The sequence below is a fragment of the Dendroctonus ponderosae genome, unplaced genomic scaffold (genome assembly GCF_020466585.1).
Source record: "Dendroctonus ponderosae isolate FM_Combo_2020 unplaced genomic scaffold, Dpon_F_20191213v2 Dpon_F_20191213_5, whole genome shotgun sequence".
NCBI lineage: Eukaryota > Metazoa > Arthropoda > Insecta > Coleoptera > Curculionidae > Dendroctonus > Dendroctonus ponderosae.
In genome coordinates, this window is record NW_026018715.1 from 8219867 (window position 1) to 8238787 (window position 18921).

Genomic DNA, 18921 nt, shown 5'->3' on the forward strand with positions numbered 1-18921 from the left:
ACCGTTGACACGTTGGATTAGCGCTGCAAGTCGCATTGGTGTGTTAGTGCGTCAATCCTTGAAAATCCACTGTGTTACCCAGGTCTAAACCGAAAAGCCACAATCAATTAATGGCCGAAAACGTTAAAATGTGCATAATGACACGCCGAAAATATCAAACTCCTCCGGACCCTAGCAAGTGAACGAAGAGGGCGGCCGGAATTACTATCTATACCAATATGCAACGACATTTAGGCCATTTAATTTAGTAAGTTACATATTAGCTAATTAATGATTCTGTACGATTCTGCTCTATACGGAAGCAAGCAACCATTTTTAGAGAGTGAGTTCCCGCCGCCCGCCGCACATTGTGTTTGTTTGCTGCCAGCTGCCGCACCGCAAAACCGCGTAATTCCGCCAATCGAATCAGGAGCGCATAAGACACAACGACCACCTACGGAAAAGTAAGCCGCCAAGTTGTTTGCCTCATATCGGGGCTTCTTCGATCGATGCCATCCCAACTATCTATCCAATCCTTCTTCATGTAGGCCAGTCGCGGCTATTCCCGCTCAACATCATAACTTAACTTTTTCATATCAGGCGCACAGAAGCGCTTTGAGATACATTCTGAAACCATTCCACTGCCCGCCCCTGCGTTATTCAACCCAATGACGATTGGCAACACTGCTGCATGAGGCTTTCCATCCAATGCCGATAGCGGAGAGCTCCGATAACTCTCATCTCGTGTAAGCAAGAGGAAAATTGCAAATTGCCGGTAGGCCAGACAGAGACGAAGAGTGAATTTGGGCAATAATTTTGCATGAAGGAAATAGCAGCGGATCCCGTGCCGGTCGGGGCGTCGACCAAGTTCGGGAAAAACCTCGTAACTTTGTGAATTCGTAGCAGGAGCGCAGCGACGCCTGCAGGTAGCGCGACGGCAGGTCGAAGGCCTTACCTGATCAGTTGCACGTCGTCTTGAGGATTGCAACTTTTTGTCAGAGAACCAGAAAAATATTTTCAGGTATATGACAAATCTGTTGCGCCAGAAGCCAGCCCCGTATGCAAGACAACAAACAGGACCGACGAGCCTTGAGTGGGGATCGAGCAAAGTTACTTAAACCCGAACAAACGCGAATTCAGGTATAAGGAGAGCAGAAAGTGCAGTAGACTACAGTCTATTTAATCTCCTCGGGCTCCGTCCGGGTGGTTGGTAGTTGGGTGGGATCGTTTGTTTCATTTTGTTCACGCCGTAACGTGTCGATCATATGAAATTCAACGAAAACGTCTGCCGTACCAGGCGGCCAGCAAATTACCAGGGAAAGTCTGTCCCGTCCGCTCCATATCACCAAGCCATGTTTCCGTGCGGTGTTGTTTGTTCCCTTCCATTTTCGATTGTTGTTCGCATATCGGCAGATTAGAGGACGACAACGACGACAGTCGTCGGTTCAGCGAATTCCCGAACTCGATCGTTCGAATTTAGTCGACTGAAGCAACAGGAGGACAGAGCTGGACGGATGGATTAGTGGGCGGCATTCACCTTCCCATTTCATTCTCCTCGGCGCCAAAAACTAGTTAAGCCGAGCTTAACTAAGTAGAGCTTAAAAGCACGTTTTACATACGTAACTTAAGTCTCACTTATCAGGACCGCATAAAAGCTCGACGGTTTCTGACTAATACCAGTAGTATCACGTCGTCGTCGTCGTCGTCACCTTGTTTGTTCGGAGCAGTCCACACACCAAACGTTCCGGAATTTAAGGCGTCCCGATGGACAGACGGTGATCAGGAGAACAGAACGATCCCAGGAAGAAAAACTTGGGCGGAAAACCCAGATGATGAAAAAGCAACTACATATTCACCGTACAAGAACTCGTAACGTTGATTAATTTGAGCATTCGCATCGTATTGGGCATCGGATCTGATATTGTAGTATTTTGCTGGTGTCGTCGCCGAAGCGAAGCTAACATGCTGATTAGATTGATTACTTTGATGAATTAAATTATTTTMCCTTCRGTTTTCGAATGCGTGCTTGAAATKCAATTTAATCTGTAGAAAATCGAATTAGGGGAATCACTAATTTAACGTTCCTTGATCAGATGAAAATTCTTAAGCATTTGATAATTAACAAGCTCAATTGCAATAAAAAAAAACAAATAAAATCCAGAAAAAAAATTAAATGTCCATTCCAACGATATAACATATCAAGGTTTATTCAAAATTAAACTTAAAAATTAAAAAAAACAATAATTTTTAGAAAAAAAAAGATGCTACATAACGTATTTTTCGCGGTCTAAGCAATAAAAYATTWCTTGTTGGTTTTTGACCAAAMATTAAATGTCCCCGAAAGAAWCATTGTGCATTAATTTTATATAAAATGAAGTAAAATAGAGGATCTTATTGGTCTTAAGATCAACGTCTTGACATCTTTTAGTACTGATTTTCATTACTTGACAACACAATAACTCTTAAACTGTCTTAATTTTTTTATTTAAGTTTAAAAAAAGTTATTGTAYCGAAATTAGGATGCAAAACAGCAACAAAAAGTTTCTGTCTGTAAGCATCACAATTTCTCTATTTAATTTCATTGGGCTCTTTAAAAGTTCTCGTTCAATCGATTAAGGATTTTCTAAAAATCGTTTTCGGAAGAAATAGAAAAATTTGATAGCGTCCCTGTGTCATATTCAATGAAAAATCTAATTCAAGACACTTTTCTTCTTTGTTTCTAATATGGATACATATTAGTAGCCTATTGCCTGTTCATTTCCAACACGTCCTCCAGTATTTTCTGGTCTCCTTGGCCCACTGGATTGCTCATTTTTGCGTTTTCGACGAGTCGTCCGTTCGTTCCTACATATTTGTTCCAGAATGTTCTGAATCCCGCATTGTATTCTGATGTTCTCACTTCGTGCTCTATCGTATAGAGTTTCGCCTTGTTTACTCCTTAAAGTCTTCATTTCAACTGTTCTCATCACTTGCAGAGTTCTGCTTGTATCTGGTCTTGTTTCTTTTGCATATGCTATTATAGGTTTTACTGCCGTCTATAATATTTCCATTAGCCATTAAGCCAAATAATGTCTCTCAAACATCCCGAAATTCGAGCCGCTTTCATTGTTTGCTCTCTTACTTCGAGAGGTAGATTTCCATGGCTTATTTATCTGCTCCCAAATATTTGTAATGGTTTACTTGTGCGATGATCGTTCTTTCGATTTCCAACTTCCATCTTATCGGTTCCCTTGATATTACGAAACATTTAGTCTTCTCGGTATTGATGAGCATATTCAGTTCATCAGGGAGTGAGTCTTCCTATCTAATTCCCATGTTTAAGTGTATATCTTCCGTAGCAATGTGTCCTACTCTGCTTTTTGTTCTGCATGGACAATTTATGTCTTGTATTCCATTAAGCAGTCTGCCATCATTAGCCCTTTTGTTCTCATTATTTCCAGGGTATTTTTTTAGCGCACTCTGACGAAAGCTTTAGTCATATTGATGAAACACATGGTATGCGGGTTTAATGAATTCTAGGTATTTTTCAGATATTTGCTTGACTATGAATATTGCATCTATTTGGATCTGTTTGTTAGCAAGCTTTGTTGTTCTTCCCTTATTCGTATCGTTTTGGTGATTTTCCCCAAAATAGCCTTTGCGAATGCTTTGAGAGCGCTATCAAGTAGGGTAAGAGCGCTACCACGATAGCTTTCTGAGAGTGCTTTCTGTCTCTTCTGAAAATGGGTATTATTATATTGTTCTTCCATTCGCTTGGTATTTTCTGTTCTTCTATGAACTTTTCAAATAAGGCCAATATTTCAATTGATAATTTTTTCCCTCCGCATTTAAGCATCTCGTCTGGGACACTTTTTAAATACGATAAATTTTGTGCATGACTCATTATTAATCATTTAAGATATTATCAACACATTTTACCGTTCGCTTGAAAGAAACAATTATTAATTATGCGCATTATTCATAATCAACTATGCACAACACTAATATTAAAACTTCACAGAATCAGATGAGCAACGAAATTAAGGAAAAACGCTGCTAATCGCACATAAATATACCACGAAACAAATTAAATTTTATTTAATTTGTTTTAATTGATTAACGGCAAATTCGTTAATCTCATTACCTTCTGTAGGTGTTCAGACTTACGAAAGGACAGTAAAAACGCGAAAATAAAGACGATATGGCGGAAGAAAATAAATTGATGTAGCGCCAAATCAATTTGATCTTGACGAAAAGGCGAATGTTCGGAAAATTTAGCTGAACTAAGACCAATAGATTTCTGCACTGCAAAGTTATTTTTAACGCCATTGCTGCCAAATTTTTTCGGGTGCTTTAGTTTAGAGCAGAGTAAGACTCGGAAAAAAGTTGTTTAATTGACTGGAACATCAGTGATTCAATATCGAAGACTATCACTGTTTTCGTTCTTTTCCCTGTACTAGAGAAAAGTATTGAAATGCAAATTTATCTTTCTATTAATCATCAGCAGCGTATAAACGTATCGTACGGTTATTTTCTCTTTTCCATATATTTCATAGTTGGTAATTAGGATAATTTCTCCACATTTCCTGCTTGACAAACACATTTTTGTCAACTTTCTTCTCAAGTAACATGTGTACATTTCTTTCCGAACATGTGTACTTGGTAAAGTATTTTGAGCTCTTAGTCAAATTATAAATTGGCTAAATCTTGGGCCGACGAGAAATTATTAGAGGCTCAATGACTCCACTTACCCTAGGTTTGTCATTATGGGTGTCGGTCCAGTACCGATGGAATTTAACGATATTGGGATGATCCAGCTGCGTGAGGTTCTCAAACACCATCTGGATCTTCTCCTCCTGGTTCTTGAAGTTCTTTCGCTCGGAGAACTGGACCTCGTTCCATACTACCTCCACGCCCTCTTCCATGTCCATTGCCAGGAAGGCGCAGTCGATGCCAGGCACGTCACGCTGCTCAACCTGTTTGACAAACCAAAAAAAAACATGTTAAACAGACGATAAATACATAATACATCAAGTTGCCCGCGATGCTATTAGTTTGATATGGAGAGAACCGGAATAAAAGAAAGCACGATATGGTAGTGCACCTCGTTAGACTGCACTCTAGCACACCTGAATGAAAGGCGATAATTCCCTGGGTACATAGAAGTGAACATTGAAGAAAGTGCACCTAGCCCACACTATTTGCCTTTAATTGCATATGCATACAATATCCCATAATGCATTTTTGCCCGCTTCATGGCAACTTTCCATTGCAACAAGGCCTTGTTACGACGAATTGAACAATGGGTTTCTCTTTGGGATCTATTGCGGTCTATGAAAAATTGGGTGATAGATAATCGATAAAACACCTCAAGCAGTTAACTAACGATCCTGTAGAAAGAGTACAATGAAACGGAACTTTCATTCAAGCCGGACAAACGACTAAATGATGACTAAATATATTTGACGCTAATGTAAAACATGCAGTTTCGTTCATTTTGGAAGGAATTAACGCAGTGCCAATTGTGAAACAAATGACTTCAGTACTGGTCAAAAAAGGGGGAAATCAAAGCGGGCAAATTGCATATTGCGACTATTTTTAATTCTAATGATACGTGACAAATCCACGGAGGATTTCGAAACTTTATTACCTTGAGTAGAAATCTATCGTCACCTGAGTACGTTTATTTTTACCGTTTACCTCAAATACCTGCTGGAACCATCTACAATAGTTCTGTTTGTTTTGGAACAATATTTGGGTCATTGTCGTTTTGTTCGCTTTAATTGCCTAATAATCCATAGTGAAATCGACTATATCGTTTAGCATGTCATAAATCCCCGATATTATCGACGTTGATTTTTTACGAATTGATTTTAAAAGTGCGCAGATATAGTGTTTACCATCGTAGTACCAAAGGTTAAAACTCTTGACTAATGTTTAACGAAAAACAATAATTTTGCCCAATTTGCGAGGTTATTTGGACGTTTTTGCTAACGTTAAGACTGAAAGTTGGTGCAGAAATATGTTATATTCAGTCAGGAAAAAATTAATGACTGAGAAACAATCGCAGTCAGTTAAATTGAATATTTTTCACTCAAACCGTTTGTTAGAATACAAAAAGTTTGAAATTCTCTTGTGAGAATTCAAACACGTTTTTCTTCTATTGTGATTTCATAGCTAATTAATGCCGCACAACTGGGCAAAACACAAATAAAATGAAACTATTTTTCGATTCAGGCAGCACTGAAATGGAGTTTAAATAGCGTATTCATATCGATACTTATCCAGAATCAAGCAGACCGGCCAATTTAAATGCAGATCAAAAAATTACATATTTTTCACCGGTATAGAAACAGGATTATGTTCTATATTTGCACTTTAAATTGAAATAAAAACGAAATTTGAAAACATCTAGTTCTTGCAGTTCCATTGATCAAATTATTTGCACTCATTCTTTTTCTTCGAAATATGACCATTAGCTTCACCTGTTACCTTTGTTGATTCATGCATGAAGCAACAGGTATTTACGTAATGTTAATGAGGAAGACGTCCTTTGCAGGTGCGAATCGAAAACATTGTTGCCTATTCAAATTTATTTGGCAAATATTTTAGCTTTTCACAAAATTCATTTTTTCCGTATTCCCGAAACACTCGCATTCAACGGATCATTCTAATTTATATAAAAACTCCGACAAATTCATGACATTTATTGAAGCATTATTCTTGGAAATTTAGAAGCGTAAAACATGAAGAAAAATTTCCACACGAAAAATGTTTGTTTCTTTTGAAATGCTTCTAATATTTTTTACTCCTATAAGCACAACCTTATTAATACAAAGGACTTCGGAAATTCCCAAACCAAAAAAGGTGAAAAAAATCCACAGGGATACTTTTGTGTTTAAAAAGACGATAAAAACCAAATCCGCATTTATTCAATCGATTTGGGCAAAACGAAAGTGACCCTTTGCAGACACTTCAGATAATCCATTAGACTCAAGCGCCCAAAGCTACTAACTAAAAACATGCTTTTGGACTTTGAAATAAACTCCTTTTATTTAAGCAATAGACGAATCAATGTTTGGTTCATTGCGAAACTAGTTCGCATTGCGGCTTGAGATTAGTAATTATTGCCTTTTTCGCTCAACCAGATGCATGCCCTTTAACCATCTCCTCTCTTGCATTTTACACAGTAACAAGGAGTGCTATTAATGTAAATCGTGCTACAATATCGCAATGCTTCGTTAAATAAGCCACAATATTGTGAAACTGCAGTAACAACAAGCAACACCTCACTAGCATAGACTGAATATGAAAAACAAATTAATTACTAAAATATTTGCTTAAAAAAACAAACGAAAAATCGAAAAAGTGTAGAACAAAACCCCATTCGGTAAGAAAAGGCGAGATTGCATCAGTAAAATAGTATTTATCAAGGCATCGGAAGCAATTGGTGTTTATTGATACTAGCAACAATAAACATCAATTAATTACCACTAATTTTGTATACATAGATAAGTGGGTTTGTATTAGTGCAACAAAAGGTCGTGAATATTCATCATCTTTTGCGCTGGAAGTATTGAGCTAATTCGCATTGATGCATCATTCAGCCTGGCTGTAGAATAACCAAAGCATCAAACAACCTTTAAATGCAACAACAGCGACAATCATGTTTATGTAGTCTGATGCATTCCATGAATGGGCAGCTAGACTGACTTGTATGCACCCAGATTCCTATGAATCACTCGTGCTGGGGAACAACCAAACCATATGGACGAAAAATGTTCGCGCCCTATAAGCAAAAGAAATTGCCTTCATTTTACTCTAAAAAAACTACAGTTGGGAGTACGGGAGTAGGGCCATAAAACCTTTAGTTAAGGAGCAAAAAAATGGCAAATTGCAAAATAAAACATACGAATCAGTGCTAAAACAGATAAGGACGAGTATGATATAATTTAAAAAGTACAAAATGGGGCTAAACAAGGAAAAGGAGAAAATAAATTTGATCATTGCACAATAACATTAATGTCAATTGCAATACAATTCTAAAATTGGCTAACGAAAAGCTCAATAAGGGACTTTTTCAGTGGAATTTCGAAAAAACACTTTGATCAGGATGTTCCGGTCAATCAAAAACAGTACAACGATACTTGCACTTTTTCCCATCACGCCAGGTTCCAAGAAAAAGTTTGGAATGGTTTTTTTACTTTGAAACGTATAATAATATTAGCTTTTTCATGTACAGACTAAAATATTCGACCACCTTAAGTAGTCTATATCTAAGCAAGTATGTACGGGTGTACATAAAACATTAATTAGTATGTTTTTTCCTAATGTGTTCTTAAGCCATAATTGAATAAAAAACTGATCGTATTTTTGGATATAGTGAACTACTTTGTGGCCATTTTTGAAGTTCACAATATCCGGACTTGACTGCATCCAGAAAACTTTTCACACACTCCTAATTGCAGTTTTTGGGCAAAAAAATTACTAAAAATGCATCTCTAGCAGGTTGGATGATGTCAAGAATTTAAAACAATAAATGTCGTACGTATAGCGTAAGTGCATAGACGGAGCCGAAAGTGTAAAGCACTAGACTAGATCGACTTGCTTCCAACTGTAGGTATTAATGGAAATATGTATTTCCTTGGGAAACGAAATGTTTCATTGCTAAAAATGCAAATTGAAAACTCTCATTTATACAATAAATACTAGTTATTTCCAAACAAACAATGTGACGACGGGGAACATTGTAAAAAAAATTGTATTCTTGAGCTAATGGATAACCCTGTGAAAACACGAGAATCCAATTTCCCTCGGAAAAATCTAGAACGTTTTCTCTGAATACTGACTGCATTGTCAAACCTCCATCCATGTCATCTGCCTCGCTCCCAACTAAAAACATTCACTAGGCCTACGTGCTTTTCTAAACGTCTTCAGGCCAGTTGTGCATGTTAAGATTACTCGGGAGTCCTTATCGACGAGTGAGTGACAGGACATCGGCCCCATTTTCCCTATTTCAACCACCCTTACTTATTTAGTCTAGCGAGGGTAAAACTGACTCGCGATCACGATTCCTTAGAAAAAGATATCTAAATTTAAATTTAGACTGAAAATCTCAGTGGATTTTTAATTATTTTGGAGTATGCGTTACTAATTACATATCGTTTTCGACTCGGGATGCGTTACTTGGGGTCTGCTCGAGTAACAAATGGTTCCATTTTTTCAATTTTAAAATTCAAAGATTTAATTGCCTTTCTAGAATATGACAACTGCCCATTTCTGTCTTTTATTAGCAGCAATAGCAAAAATTAGCAAACGAAACCCTGTAGAATATCTGGCAGTAATAAAGAAGATATTAGACGAAAAAGATTAATCATACAAAATAGACTAATAAAAAAGGTCTATTTATAGATTCCCACAGGAAATAGCTGAAATTAGTCGCTAAATCCCCCCACGGTTTGTTCTTGTGTCTAATTTTTTTCACCTCGCCTTTTCAACCTTTTTCATTTCATTTTGCCTATCGAAAATAGCCAGTGTCAACTAAAACATTTTTTTTTCTTGTTTATTTTTATAAAAGGCCGTCCAGCTGACATTGACCTAGCGTTGTCAGTGTTTACCGGCTACACGGCGACGTAATGATAGACTCGCAACTAATTACTGTTATTGGCACGACACGCACAAAGGAGAAGTAAATCGAGATTTTTTCGAAGGCACTTTCATCGTTACGAACAATTTCACCACAATTCTGCTCAGCGATTTATTGCGACCGCACCATTAATTGTGACATATTTCGGTAGCCGTCAAAATCGTTTCAGTGTCAAAGTGACACCTAATGAATGTCAACAGCAAATCTGTCATAATTACGACGTTAGTCGACATAAACCCAGCACGAGGGGGGTCATGACATGAATTTCTCTAGGAGAATGACGGCTTTAAACATAAAATGGGAAGACAAGTAAACTGTACAGGAGGGCGGGAATAAAACCGCTACAAGATTTTCCAATTCAAAACAAAAACAAACGAACTACCTCAAGATATAAGCACAGTAATGGAAACAACCTCTCATTTAGGAAAATCTGTGGACTCCTCATAAAAAAAATAAGCTCTTTGGGAGTAGGCCACGACCTGGATAGTGAAATGAGCAGCGCTGAAACATCAGCCAAAAGATTCAATAGACCATAAAACGCAAATACGCAACAGTGGTAAACATCAATAGCAAAAAAGCAAGAATGGGGCTTTAAATAAATCTCGCAAATAAATGACAAAATAAACTTAAATTTCTAAATACCCTCGACATATTTAGCTACAATATCTGTCAAATGGTTCACCCGATCACGCGTTAATTAGTTTCAATTTCGACATATATCTCCGAAGCTGTCAAAACAGCTGTTGTTGTGTGTCAAAGTGACACCCAATAAACGTCAACAATAAATTTGTCAAATGTAAAACATGCAATTTGCAAGCGTTACGCCTCTGAGTAAAACAATGACTTGAAAAAATACTAATACCGTTTTTACCCAGATTTAGCTGGTTTGTGGAATGTCAGTAATATATCGGAAATTACTAAATGTATTAATTCCTTTTGTTAACGAAGAAGATAAGCAACAAAATAGACTGATGACGAAAAAAGCCTTGATTGCTATCAAGGCTCTTTTCGTCATCAGAACTTCGCTTAAACTGAAAGAGAAATGAAAACAACCAACTTAAACCTTGGAAAATCAGTAATCGATCGGAAATTCGAAAAATGTGGCTCCCTTCTAGCAAAACCCAAATGAATGGATATTACCATCAAACGCACCGGTAACTCTTGGCCATTCAACAACAATCCAGCCTCGAAATAAAGGAAATTTACTGGCTTAGCCGAACCGCCATATTAATTCCACTATAAAAGAACTCTATTTTTAGAACTAATTAATAAATGTTTCATAATTAGGAATAAATTTTTTGTGTTAACGATTTGTACGACTGGTTTTAATGGACTTAATTGCCTCTAACGCTTTTGAGACGTGGTTTTTGCATTGGTGCGTCGAATAACTGTACTCTTGAACCATCGGACATCAAAAAAAAAACCGCTATTATCATAACATGAAATATTATATAGCATCCAAATCCAGCATTCTACGCGACGTTTTGTCAACAACTTCAAGAGACATTATCAATAGCAAAAAACCTCCTATTCAATGTTGCTGTTTCAAATTTTTAATTAAACTCGGTCCTTGATAGATCACACAATGGAGATAATTGACTAGATTACATAATTTGCTAATTGAAAACCTCGAGACAGCCCAATTATGACCTAACCAACAAATCAGCTGTGTTGTAGGCGCCATCTTCATATTTCCCGGCATTTTTCCAGTGTGCGTTCATGAAAGACGATTATTTATAAAATTGACACATAAAAACAGATGGTTTTGTTTACTACTTATGTGTTTCTGTCGGTTAATACGCCAAATATGAAATGGAAACAAATTAGCCGGCAAATCTTGGCAAAACTTTCAGTAATTTGAATGATAATTAATGGCTCGGACGACTTTAAAGGCGAACAAATCTGCGTACGTTCAGGTACAGAAAGGATTGCCTTTCCCATTCAAAGCGGCTAGAAGACTAAAACGAAGAAACAAACAAAATTATCTTAAACGAAAACTATTAATCTATCAGAGGAACGAAGCTAGCAATATATCTAGTAGAACGTTTTGTGCTTGAAAATTGAAGCAACCGGCACTATAAATCTTCGACTGCAATGTATGAGCCGCTTGCAACCTCATTACCATTCTGAAAGTAATACCGCATACGCTCCAATTATTTTCTCGATTATAATGGCGATGTAATAGTTGGACTATAACATGCTTTTTAATCGTCTATTGACCGTCTAGACCGCAAAAGGAATGGACCAAATCAATTATTAGTGTCTTTCATTAATATGCCAAGCAAACGCCGCACTGCTTTAGACCAGCTAATTATTCTCCTCTAAACTTTCCACTTTTTTCACGAAGCAATTTTTCCAGTAATTTATGTGGCAAACGACGAATAAATTACTAAAAATTATCGAAATCAATAAATATTCATGACCACTCGTGCCTAGTGATTGCCAAATAGTTGCCAATAAACCACGAGCATTGAATGGTTTTAGAAAATACATCTTAAGTGGCTGTGACGCATGAGTTTAACGACTACAAAACTGCTGGAAATAATTTTAAATTCGGGAAAAATTACTGAAAATTTATCGAAGAGCGAGACGTAGAACAAAGCGAACCTAGTCATTACCAGAGATTAAATACACGAAATTCTTCCTGCTGATAAAAGCACTTTGTTGGCTATAACGGAATTCATTATCTATGATAATAATACTCATGCACTTTTTAACACTGGTATAGAAATTTAACAATTCCAAACAAGTTCACGCCTGGTCACTGGCTCGAATTCGAAGATAACCCGATAAACATTTACATTATTAATTTTTAGTAACCCAATAAAATAATGGACAAAAAACAATATTTATTATTTGAAAACGATTGGCTGAAAAATATTTTAAAAAGATGACGTGCAAATTTGCCAACAAACATAGAGTGACATCTGTCACTTGTCTACAATACGTCATATATGTCATGAATGCTGCAGCAATCTAACGTCAACTTTAGCAATGATTTCAGCATTCAGAATACGGATTGGAGTGGAAGGAAAGTAAAAAGGATCGGCCAACATGTATCTAGTTGGATGGCAACCTCCAACGACGCGACCGAAACTATGACCGAAAAAATTCTATTTTTGCCAAGCAGATTCGCAGTCGGTTAACTTTTAGATGGCGTTTTCATGGCCATTCAGTTCCGAGGTTTTTTTTCTCGACAAGCAGAACTTGTCTACGTACTTATGTATGTTCAATGTAAAGGTCGGCCGTTTCAAGGACGGTTCTGTCACGATAATCGGCCAGTTGGCGCTTCTGGCTTTAGGCCAAATTGGTTATGAATACAAATGGATTGATAACAATTTATACACCGTATGACGTGAATATGGCACTGTATTTGGCTGCTAATTAACGTAGTCGAAACACTTTAACAATCGTCGTACGATGGCTGCATCCACAATCAGTCTATGGCAATTGACACACGCCAGCTGTCAGTTTTCTTTACTTGTCTAAGCGTTTATTTTTTAGAATTGTCACTTTCAACGATTGACATACTGCGCTCCACGAGACTTGACAGTCGTCCAATAATCAAACTGCTCCAAAATTTTGGTGTCAATTGACAGACTTGTCAAGCCAATAGCTATCAAATTACTTTAATTATATACAATCATTGAACCCGTTGTAACAAAACTACGAATTAATAGTAATCGTTCATTCATTGCTGGAATTTTTGACTGGCAACGAGCTGCCGTAGACGTACAATTTTGAACTACAAACTTGTCAGACATCAGTCAAACTGTAAGAACTCTCACGGGTATGTCAAACTGCCATCTGGCAAACAGTGGCTATGAAGTACAAGAGGAACAAACTAGTAGGCTGCCTATGGATTTAATGTTGCATTTCTTCCATAGCATTACTGATATTAGGAAGGAACAAAAGAGATAATTAGTGCTGAACAAGGTGCTTTGGGCTCATTATTTTGGCCACGTAATTAATACTTTTGCTATACAAGGTGGAGTACGCTTTTCATGACTCTGACTTTGACAACCGATAGGAATCAAATCATTTTAAAAAAAATGTCTTGATAAGTATTGCCTCAATTGATCAATTATAATATACAGGGTTTTATAGTTTTAAAAAATGTAACGTATACTGTAGTAATATTTCTAAAACAATCCATTGTAAAGGAAATATTACTTCCCTTTTTTAACTTTTGATATCTACAAAATTTCGACCAAATATCTCCATGCGTATTGAATCGAACAAGAAAAAATATATTTGAGCATCGTGTAAATCAGCAAAGTCAAAATTGCTTATAAATCCAACTACGGTAATTTTTAGAAGATTAATACTTTCCATATATAAAATTATGCAAGTTCGTCAATGAGACCGTTCTTCCTTCATGAAGACATCTGAACCAATTTTTAACAGTGGAAACAGTGGTAAAACATGCAATTTCGTTTCAGAAATACATGCTAAAAGCGCCGCGTTTTCGGGCTCAACAGGGTCAAATCAAATCTAATCAAAGTATGTTTTACTGCCACATAAAATTAAAAATATATTTTATGGACAAAGCCAATGGCACATCAGAACATAGGCAAAAAAGTTAAACAGATATAACACAAACACTTTGTGTTATACAAAAAAATAGTTTGTTTTTGTTTGGTTTTTTTATTTGTGCTAAGTAATAAACTTCTGCGACTGCATACTTGCAAAATTACACAATATTATTATTTTTCAAAAATATAAATTTTAATTATAATTCAAAAACGTTGACAGATACGAAAGAGACAAGAAAGTTTCTAAATTGAACAAGGAATTTATGAAAACGTCGTTAGACTGCAGTGGCGCACGACACAGAAAGTTAAAAGTGATAAAAGAAAACTGCACCAAAACAACAGCACTTTGTACATTCTGACAAACGTTTAAGACAGTCGTCGGTGTAGAATTTAGAGCGCCCGAGGCAAAGTCGAGGGCGTCATGCACACAGCGGCGGGCCTTCGACTTCGTCTTGCGTACTGTATGTATACTATGATCTCTTCAGAGATATTTTCTTGATCTCGGTGGAAACTAGCTGGGAAAAGTATAAGGTTTTGAAAATGTTGTCAAAATAGTCAGTAACAAGTCAAGCTGTCAGCATGTGTGGCGAAAGTAATTACTTTCCACACCGGAAAAAAAACTGAAAGGGGTAAAAGTGAAGGGGGAAGTGATAGGGGGTAAAAGTGAAGCTTTTGCCACTGAAAACAGTGGCAAAAGTATGTAGGTACTTTCCACCAGGGGATCAAGAAAACGTTTTTAAATATTAACTTAGCAATTCATAACTTTAACTGAAAACCTAATAATTCAAATTGTAAGCAATGTCGAATTTATGTGAAAAATGTAAAAATTGTCGATTGATTCAAACGATCAATGATTGATTATATCAAATCAATTGATTGATTCAAATGATCAATCAATTGATTTGATTCAAACGAGTGTTAAGACTCTCCAAGTAAGTACCATTTTTGAAACGGAGCGTAAAACTCAAACCTTCCAACGAATTTTCCATATTTCTTTTGCGACCACATAAACAACAAACGCAAAACAAAATTTCGCATTTCTTATATAATAAGTCATAAAATTATCCAAATCGCGCAAAAACGGTTGCCAACAGAATCCAATCTCCTTAAACGAGGCGCCACCCAACAGTCCAACCATAGATTGAAATGAGGCAATTATATGTGAAACCCCATTTTTTTCATGCAAAAATATCACTACCGAGCTATTTATCCAAGGTCGGCTTGATGCAAGTGAAACTGACAGAATATTGTTGTTTCGATTTTGCGGTATGCGGCGAATACTTCACGGTGTAAACACTGCAAAGCATCCGCTAAACGTAGTTATCCGCTGTGCTGACCAGTTTAGAGAGAGAATGAAATTTGTCGCTTAAATAAAACAATTACTAGACATTTGATTTGATTGGTCGATACTAAGCGTCAAAAAAACGTCTTTCCTCTTCCGTTGACAAATGACAAATACACAGCAGTCACATCATAATCAATCCTCAATTAACGTCAAACTGTCAACTGTCAAGGACTTAGTGAGCAACTTAATTTTGATTAGTCGGATCATGGGACGGATCTGGTCCGATTGCAAGCCGGCGCCTACGCCCATGTTTGATTGATTGCACGTTAATCAGAATTACATTCGACGTACACAGTTTACGACGGCAATATAATTAACATTACCGTTCATTCATAAATAAAGCGCGGCTATCATTCGCTGGCCGAATGGTATCGGCTTGCGATAACATAAACGGTTACAAAGGGCTTTTATGCAAATATCATTTATTGAACGAAACTGATTACATTGGGGCTTTTGAAACAGCATTATTCTTCTGCAGCTTACCAGAAAAGGGTGTGGAGATAAAGAGAAAAGGTTGTGTTTGGCTCCTGGTTTCTAGAAGCTCTACATGCAAATAATAGTTGCATTTTCAATGGGAAAGGGGGGCCCAAAACCTTAAAATCCCGCTTGCATCCCACAGCCGTGATCGGATTGCAAACTAATTTCTTTTAAGTACTGCGACAAAGCAGAACTTGTTCGTCCCTGATAAATAGTATTATTTACGAGACAACCGTTGCCAAAACGTAAAACGACCGGATTTTTGGCATACTCCCGAACCTGCATTATAACGTCCATGACTTACTACGTAACACTGATGAAAAAGATAAAAAAAAAACGGAATTTAGATGCTGATTTGCATCGTTTTCAGTATGTTTGCTCTTTCAACTGTATCAATATGCCGCTAATGAATCCCACCAAACGCCACCAGTTTTATCTTAAAGTCCTCGGCTATCAAAAGCCTGAGACCCAATTTAAATTCAAGGTATTTTCAAATGCCGATGATTAATGAGCAAAAAATGTGTTATTCACACTAACGATACCTGGATACTGTTAAGCTGTTGGAACTTAACATTCCTTCGAAATCCGTTGTCGTAGATCTGGGATGCTTACCTGAAAAAAGGAAAGATTGATATTAGTTTCGCTGGACAATCGCCCTTAGAACATTCGGTTGACCGAAAATAAATTTCTTAACTGCATGGACCTTTTCCTGCCCTTGAACGTGACATTTGCCGTTCAGAACCTTGAACTGACTTGATTGCAAATCGATTTTGCAACTATCTAAGCTACTATTCCGAATGAAATTACGTCCTATTCCGCATGGAATGCCGCCCAGTGCAAAACCCACATCGAAAGATTTATAAGGCAAATATTGCGTTTCGCTTGTTGTCAGGGAAAGGCCACAAGATGCGCATATCGATCTAGAAAAAATCCAAATCTCTCACCAAGAAACATTCATTTATTTTAAGTTTCTATATCCTTGTGTGGAGCATAATTTACACTCCTGCATCTCGCTATGCATCAACAAAGCGAAACAGCTATAAATACGACTTGTGACTTTTTTTCGCGACTAAAACCCACCTCATTTCCCCATTTAAATTCTGATTTAATTAAACTTATATGCGTCAAAGATCCATTGCCTAAAAATAGAGGAACTGGTCCCCGTACGATTTTCCCCGAAATTCGATTTCAATGATAAGCAATGATTTCAAACCGATATTTTCGGTGACAATGGCATGAAGATTAATGATATGCTAAATTGAGTAGCCAAATGCAACATGACCAATAAATGTCACACGTACATCCACAAAAATACCGATAAATACAACTGATTATTTTCGTTAAAATAGGCAAGATTTAATTCAGCAAACTGTTCTTTTCACATTCACAAAATAATATTACAAGCAATAATTACAGAAATATACAATAAAGACAATATTTTCTAGAGAATTTGGAAATTAAATTGCCGTACTAAAATGTTTACAAGAAAGACATAAATTATTCTCAAACTGATAAGAAGGTTTCAAATTAATCCCATAGCTTCCTGTCTGGAATCTGAGGGTCAGATGGAAATTTTTTCATCAAACTCGAATAACATGTCATCTAAATACATACATCAATTACATGCTTGCAAAATCATCCAGCTGAGTTGGATTCGGATGGTTATTGTAATATGAATAGACCAAACTTTCTCTATTAACCGGATAATTCACTTTTACCGTATTTCAGCATTATTCCTGCTTATAAAGGATTGGTGACTGCTTATAATGTTTTCACAAAAATAAGAAAACACCGATCATGATGATGAGGAAGATGTAAAGTGAAGAAAGAACAAAGCATCGCTTTCCTATAACTACAAGTCCACAAGCCGAAGACTTAAATCTTCTACCTATAAAATACATGCTAGAACAGCAAAGCAATTTGGATACTTTTCTAGCGCTAATTTCAATTGATTTGTAAAAATAAAACACATTAAAGTTTGGTTTAAAAAATCGCGGTTTTGACCAAGTCCAACATGCCACTTTTATATAAAAAAATTGACTGAATTGAAATGATAATGATAATCCTACTTCACCCAGTAACAATTCATCCACAAATTGTTTAAAAATTGACGATTTTACCCAATCCACCCAGTCATCAATTCTTCCATGCGATGGAAGCTTATTCTTCAATTTTCTCCTCCCCACAGTGACAATCTTATCTACTCAAAAGAGCTCGTGGCTTAAAATTAACAGTTTTTTTTGGTTCCAATTGAAAAATTCCCCCAAATAAAACCAAGAAAATTATTTATAGCACGATAAGACGTAAGCATCGGACTGTCGCCCATTCAACGCATTATCACAGCCCATTATCTACTTTAGCAGTTATCATGAATTTAGTTCATAACGCAACGTTATTTTTAGCTCAAATAATAATAATAGTAATCTTCGAGTTTATTAGCCTTGCCTGCCAAACGCAACATTGCATAGAATCCCAGATAGCACGGACAATTTAAGAAAAAATCCGGGTGACTTGCACTAAGTCACATAATGATTTACGTGCCTTCTTCCCATATACACACATTAATTATCCATTAAATGTTCCTTTGTTATTCCACCACATTTTTCCAAATATCGATTAAAAATCCATATAGATTAAGATATAAGTAATTATTCCCAGAAACGAGATTCTATAACGACCCATTTATCGTCCTGTAAATAAATAACGTGTCTTCCAACAACTGAACATATTTATTTGAGTCAACTGTAATTAAATAAGTAATGATTACTAGATGTGAAATGCCTCATTTGAGCAGACGGTTTTGATAGGATATAAGATTCGAGAAATCGTCATAGAACTGTTTAGAAAGTCAGTTTTTCGGAGAAAAACACTCAAACAAAAGCTTTAACACTAGCATTTGAGGGGCAAATGCAAAAAGATCGAAGTTAACGTTGTCATACATCCGAATAAGGGTTTCAAGT

General features: G+C 36.6%; 1 protein-coding gene across 2 annotated transcripts in view; it reads right to left on the minus strand.

The window, feature by feature from the left end:
• LOC109539559 (nuclear receptor-binding protein homolog) overlaps window positions 1-18921 on the minus strand; it is a 72090-nt gene that overhangs the window by 30747 nt on the left and 22422 nt on the right. For both annotated transcript variants that reach the window (XM_019907374.2, XM_019907372.2), the window contains exon 2: window positions 4710-4934. In XM_019907374.2, coding sequence (XP_019762933.2) covers window positions 4710-4934 — 225 coding nt within the window. The remainder of the gene's footprint in view (window positions 1-4709; window positions 4935-18921) is intronic.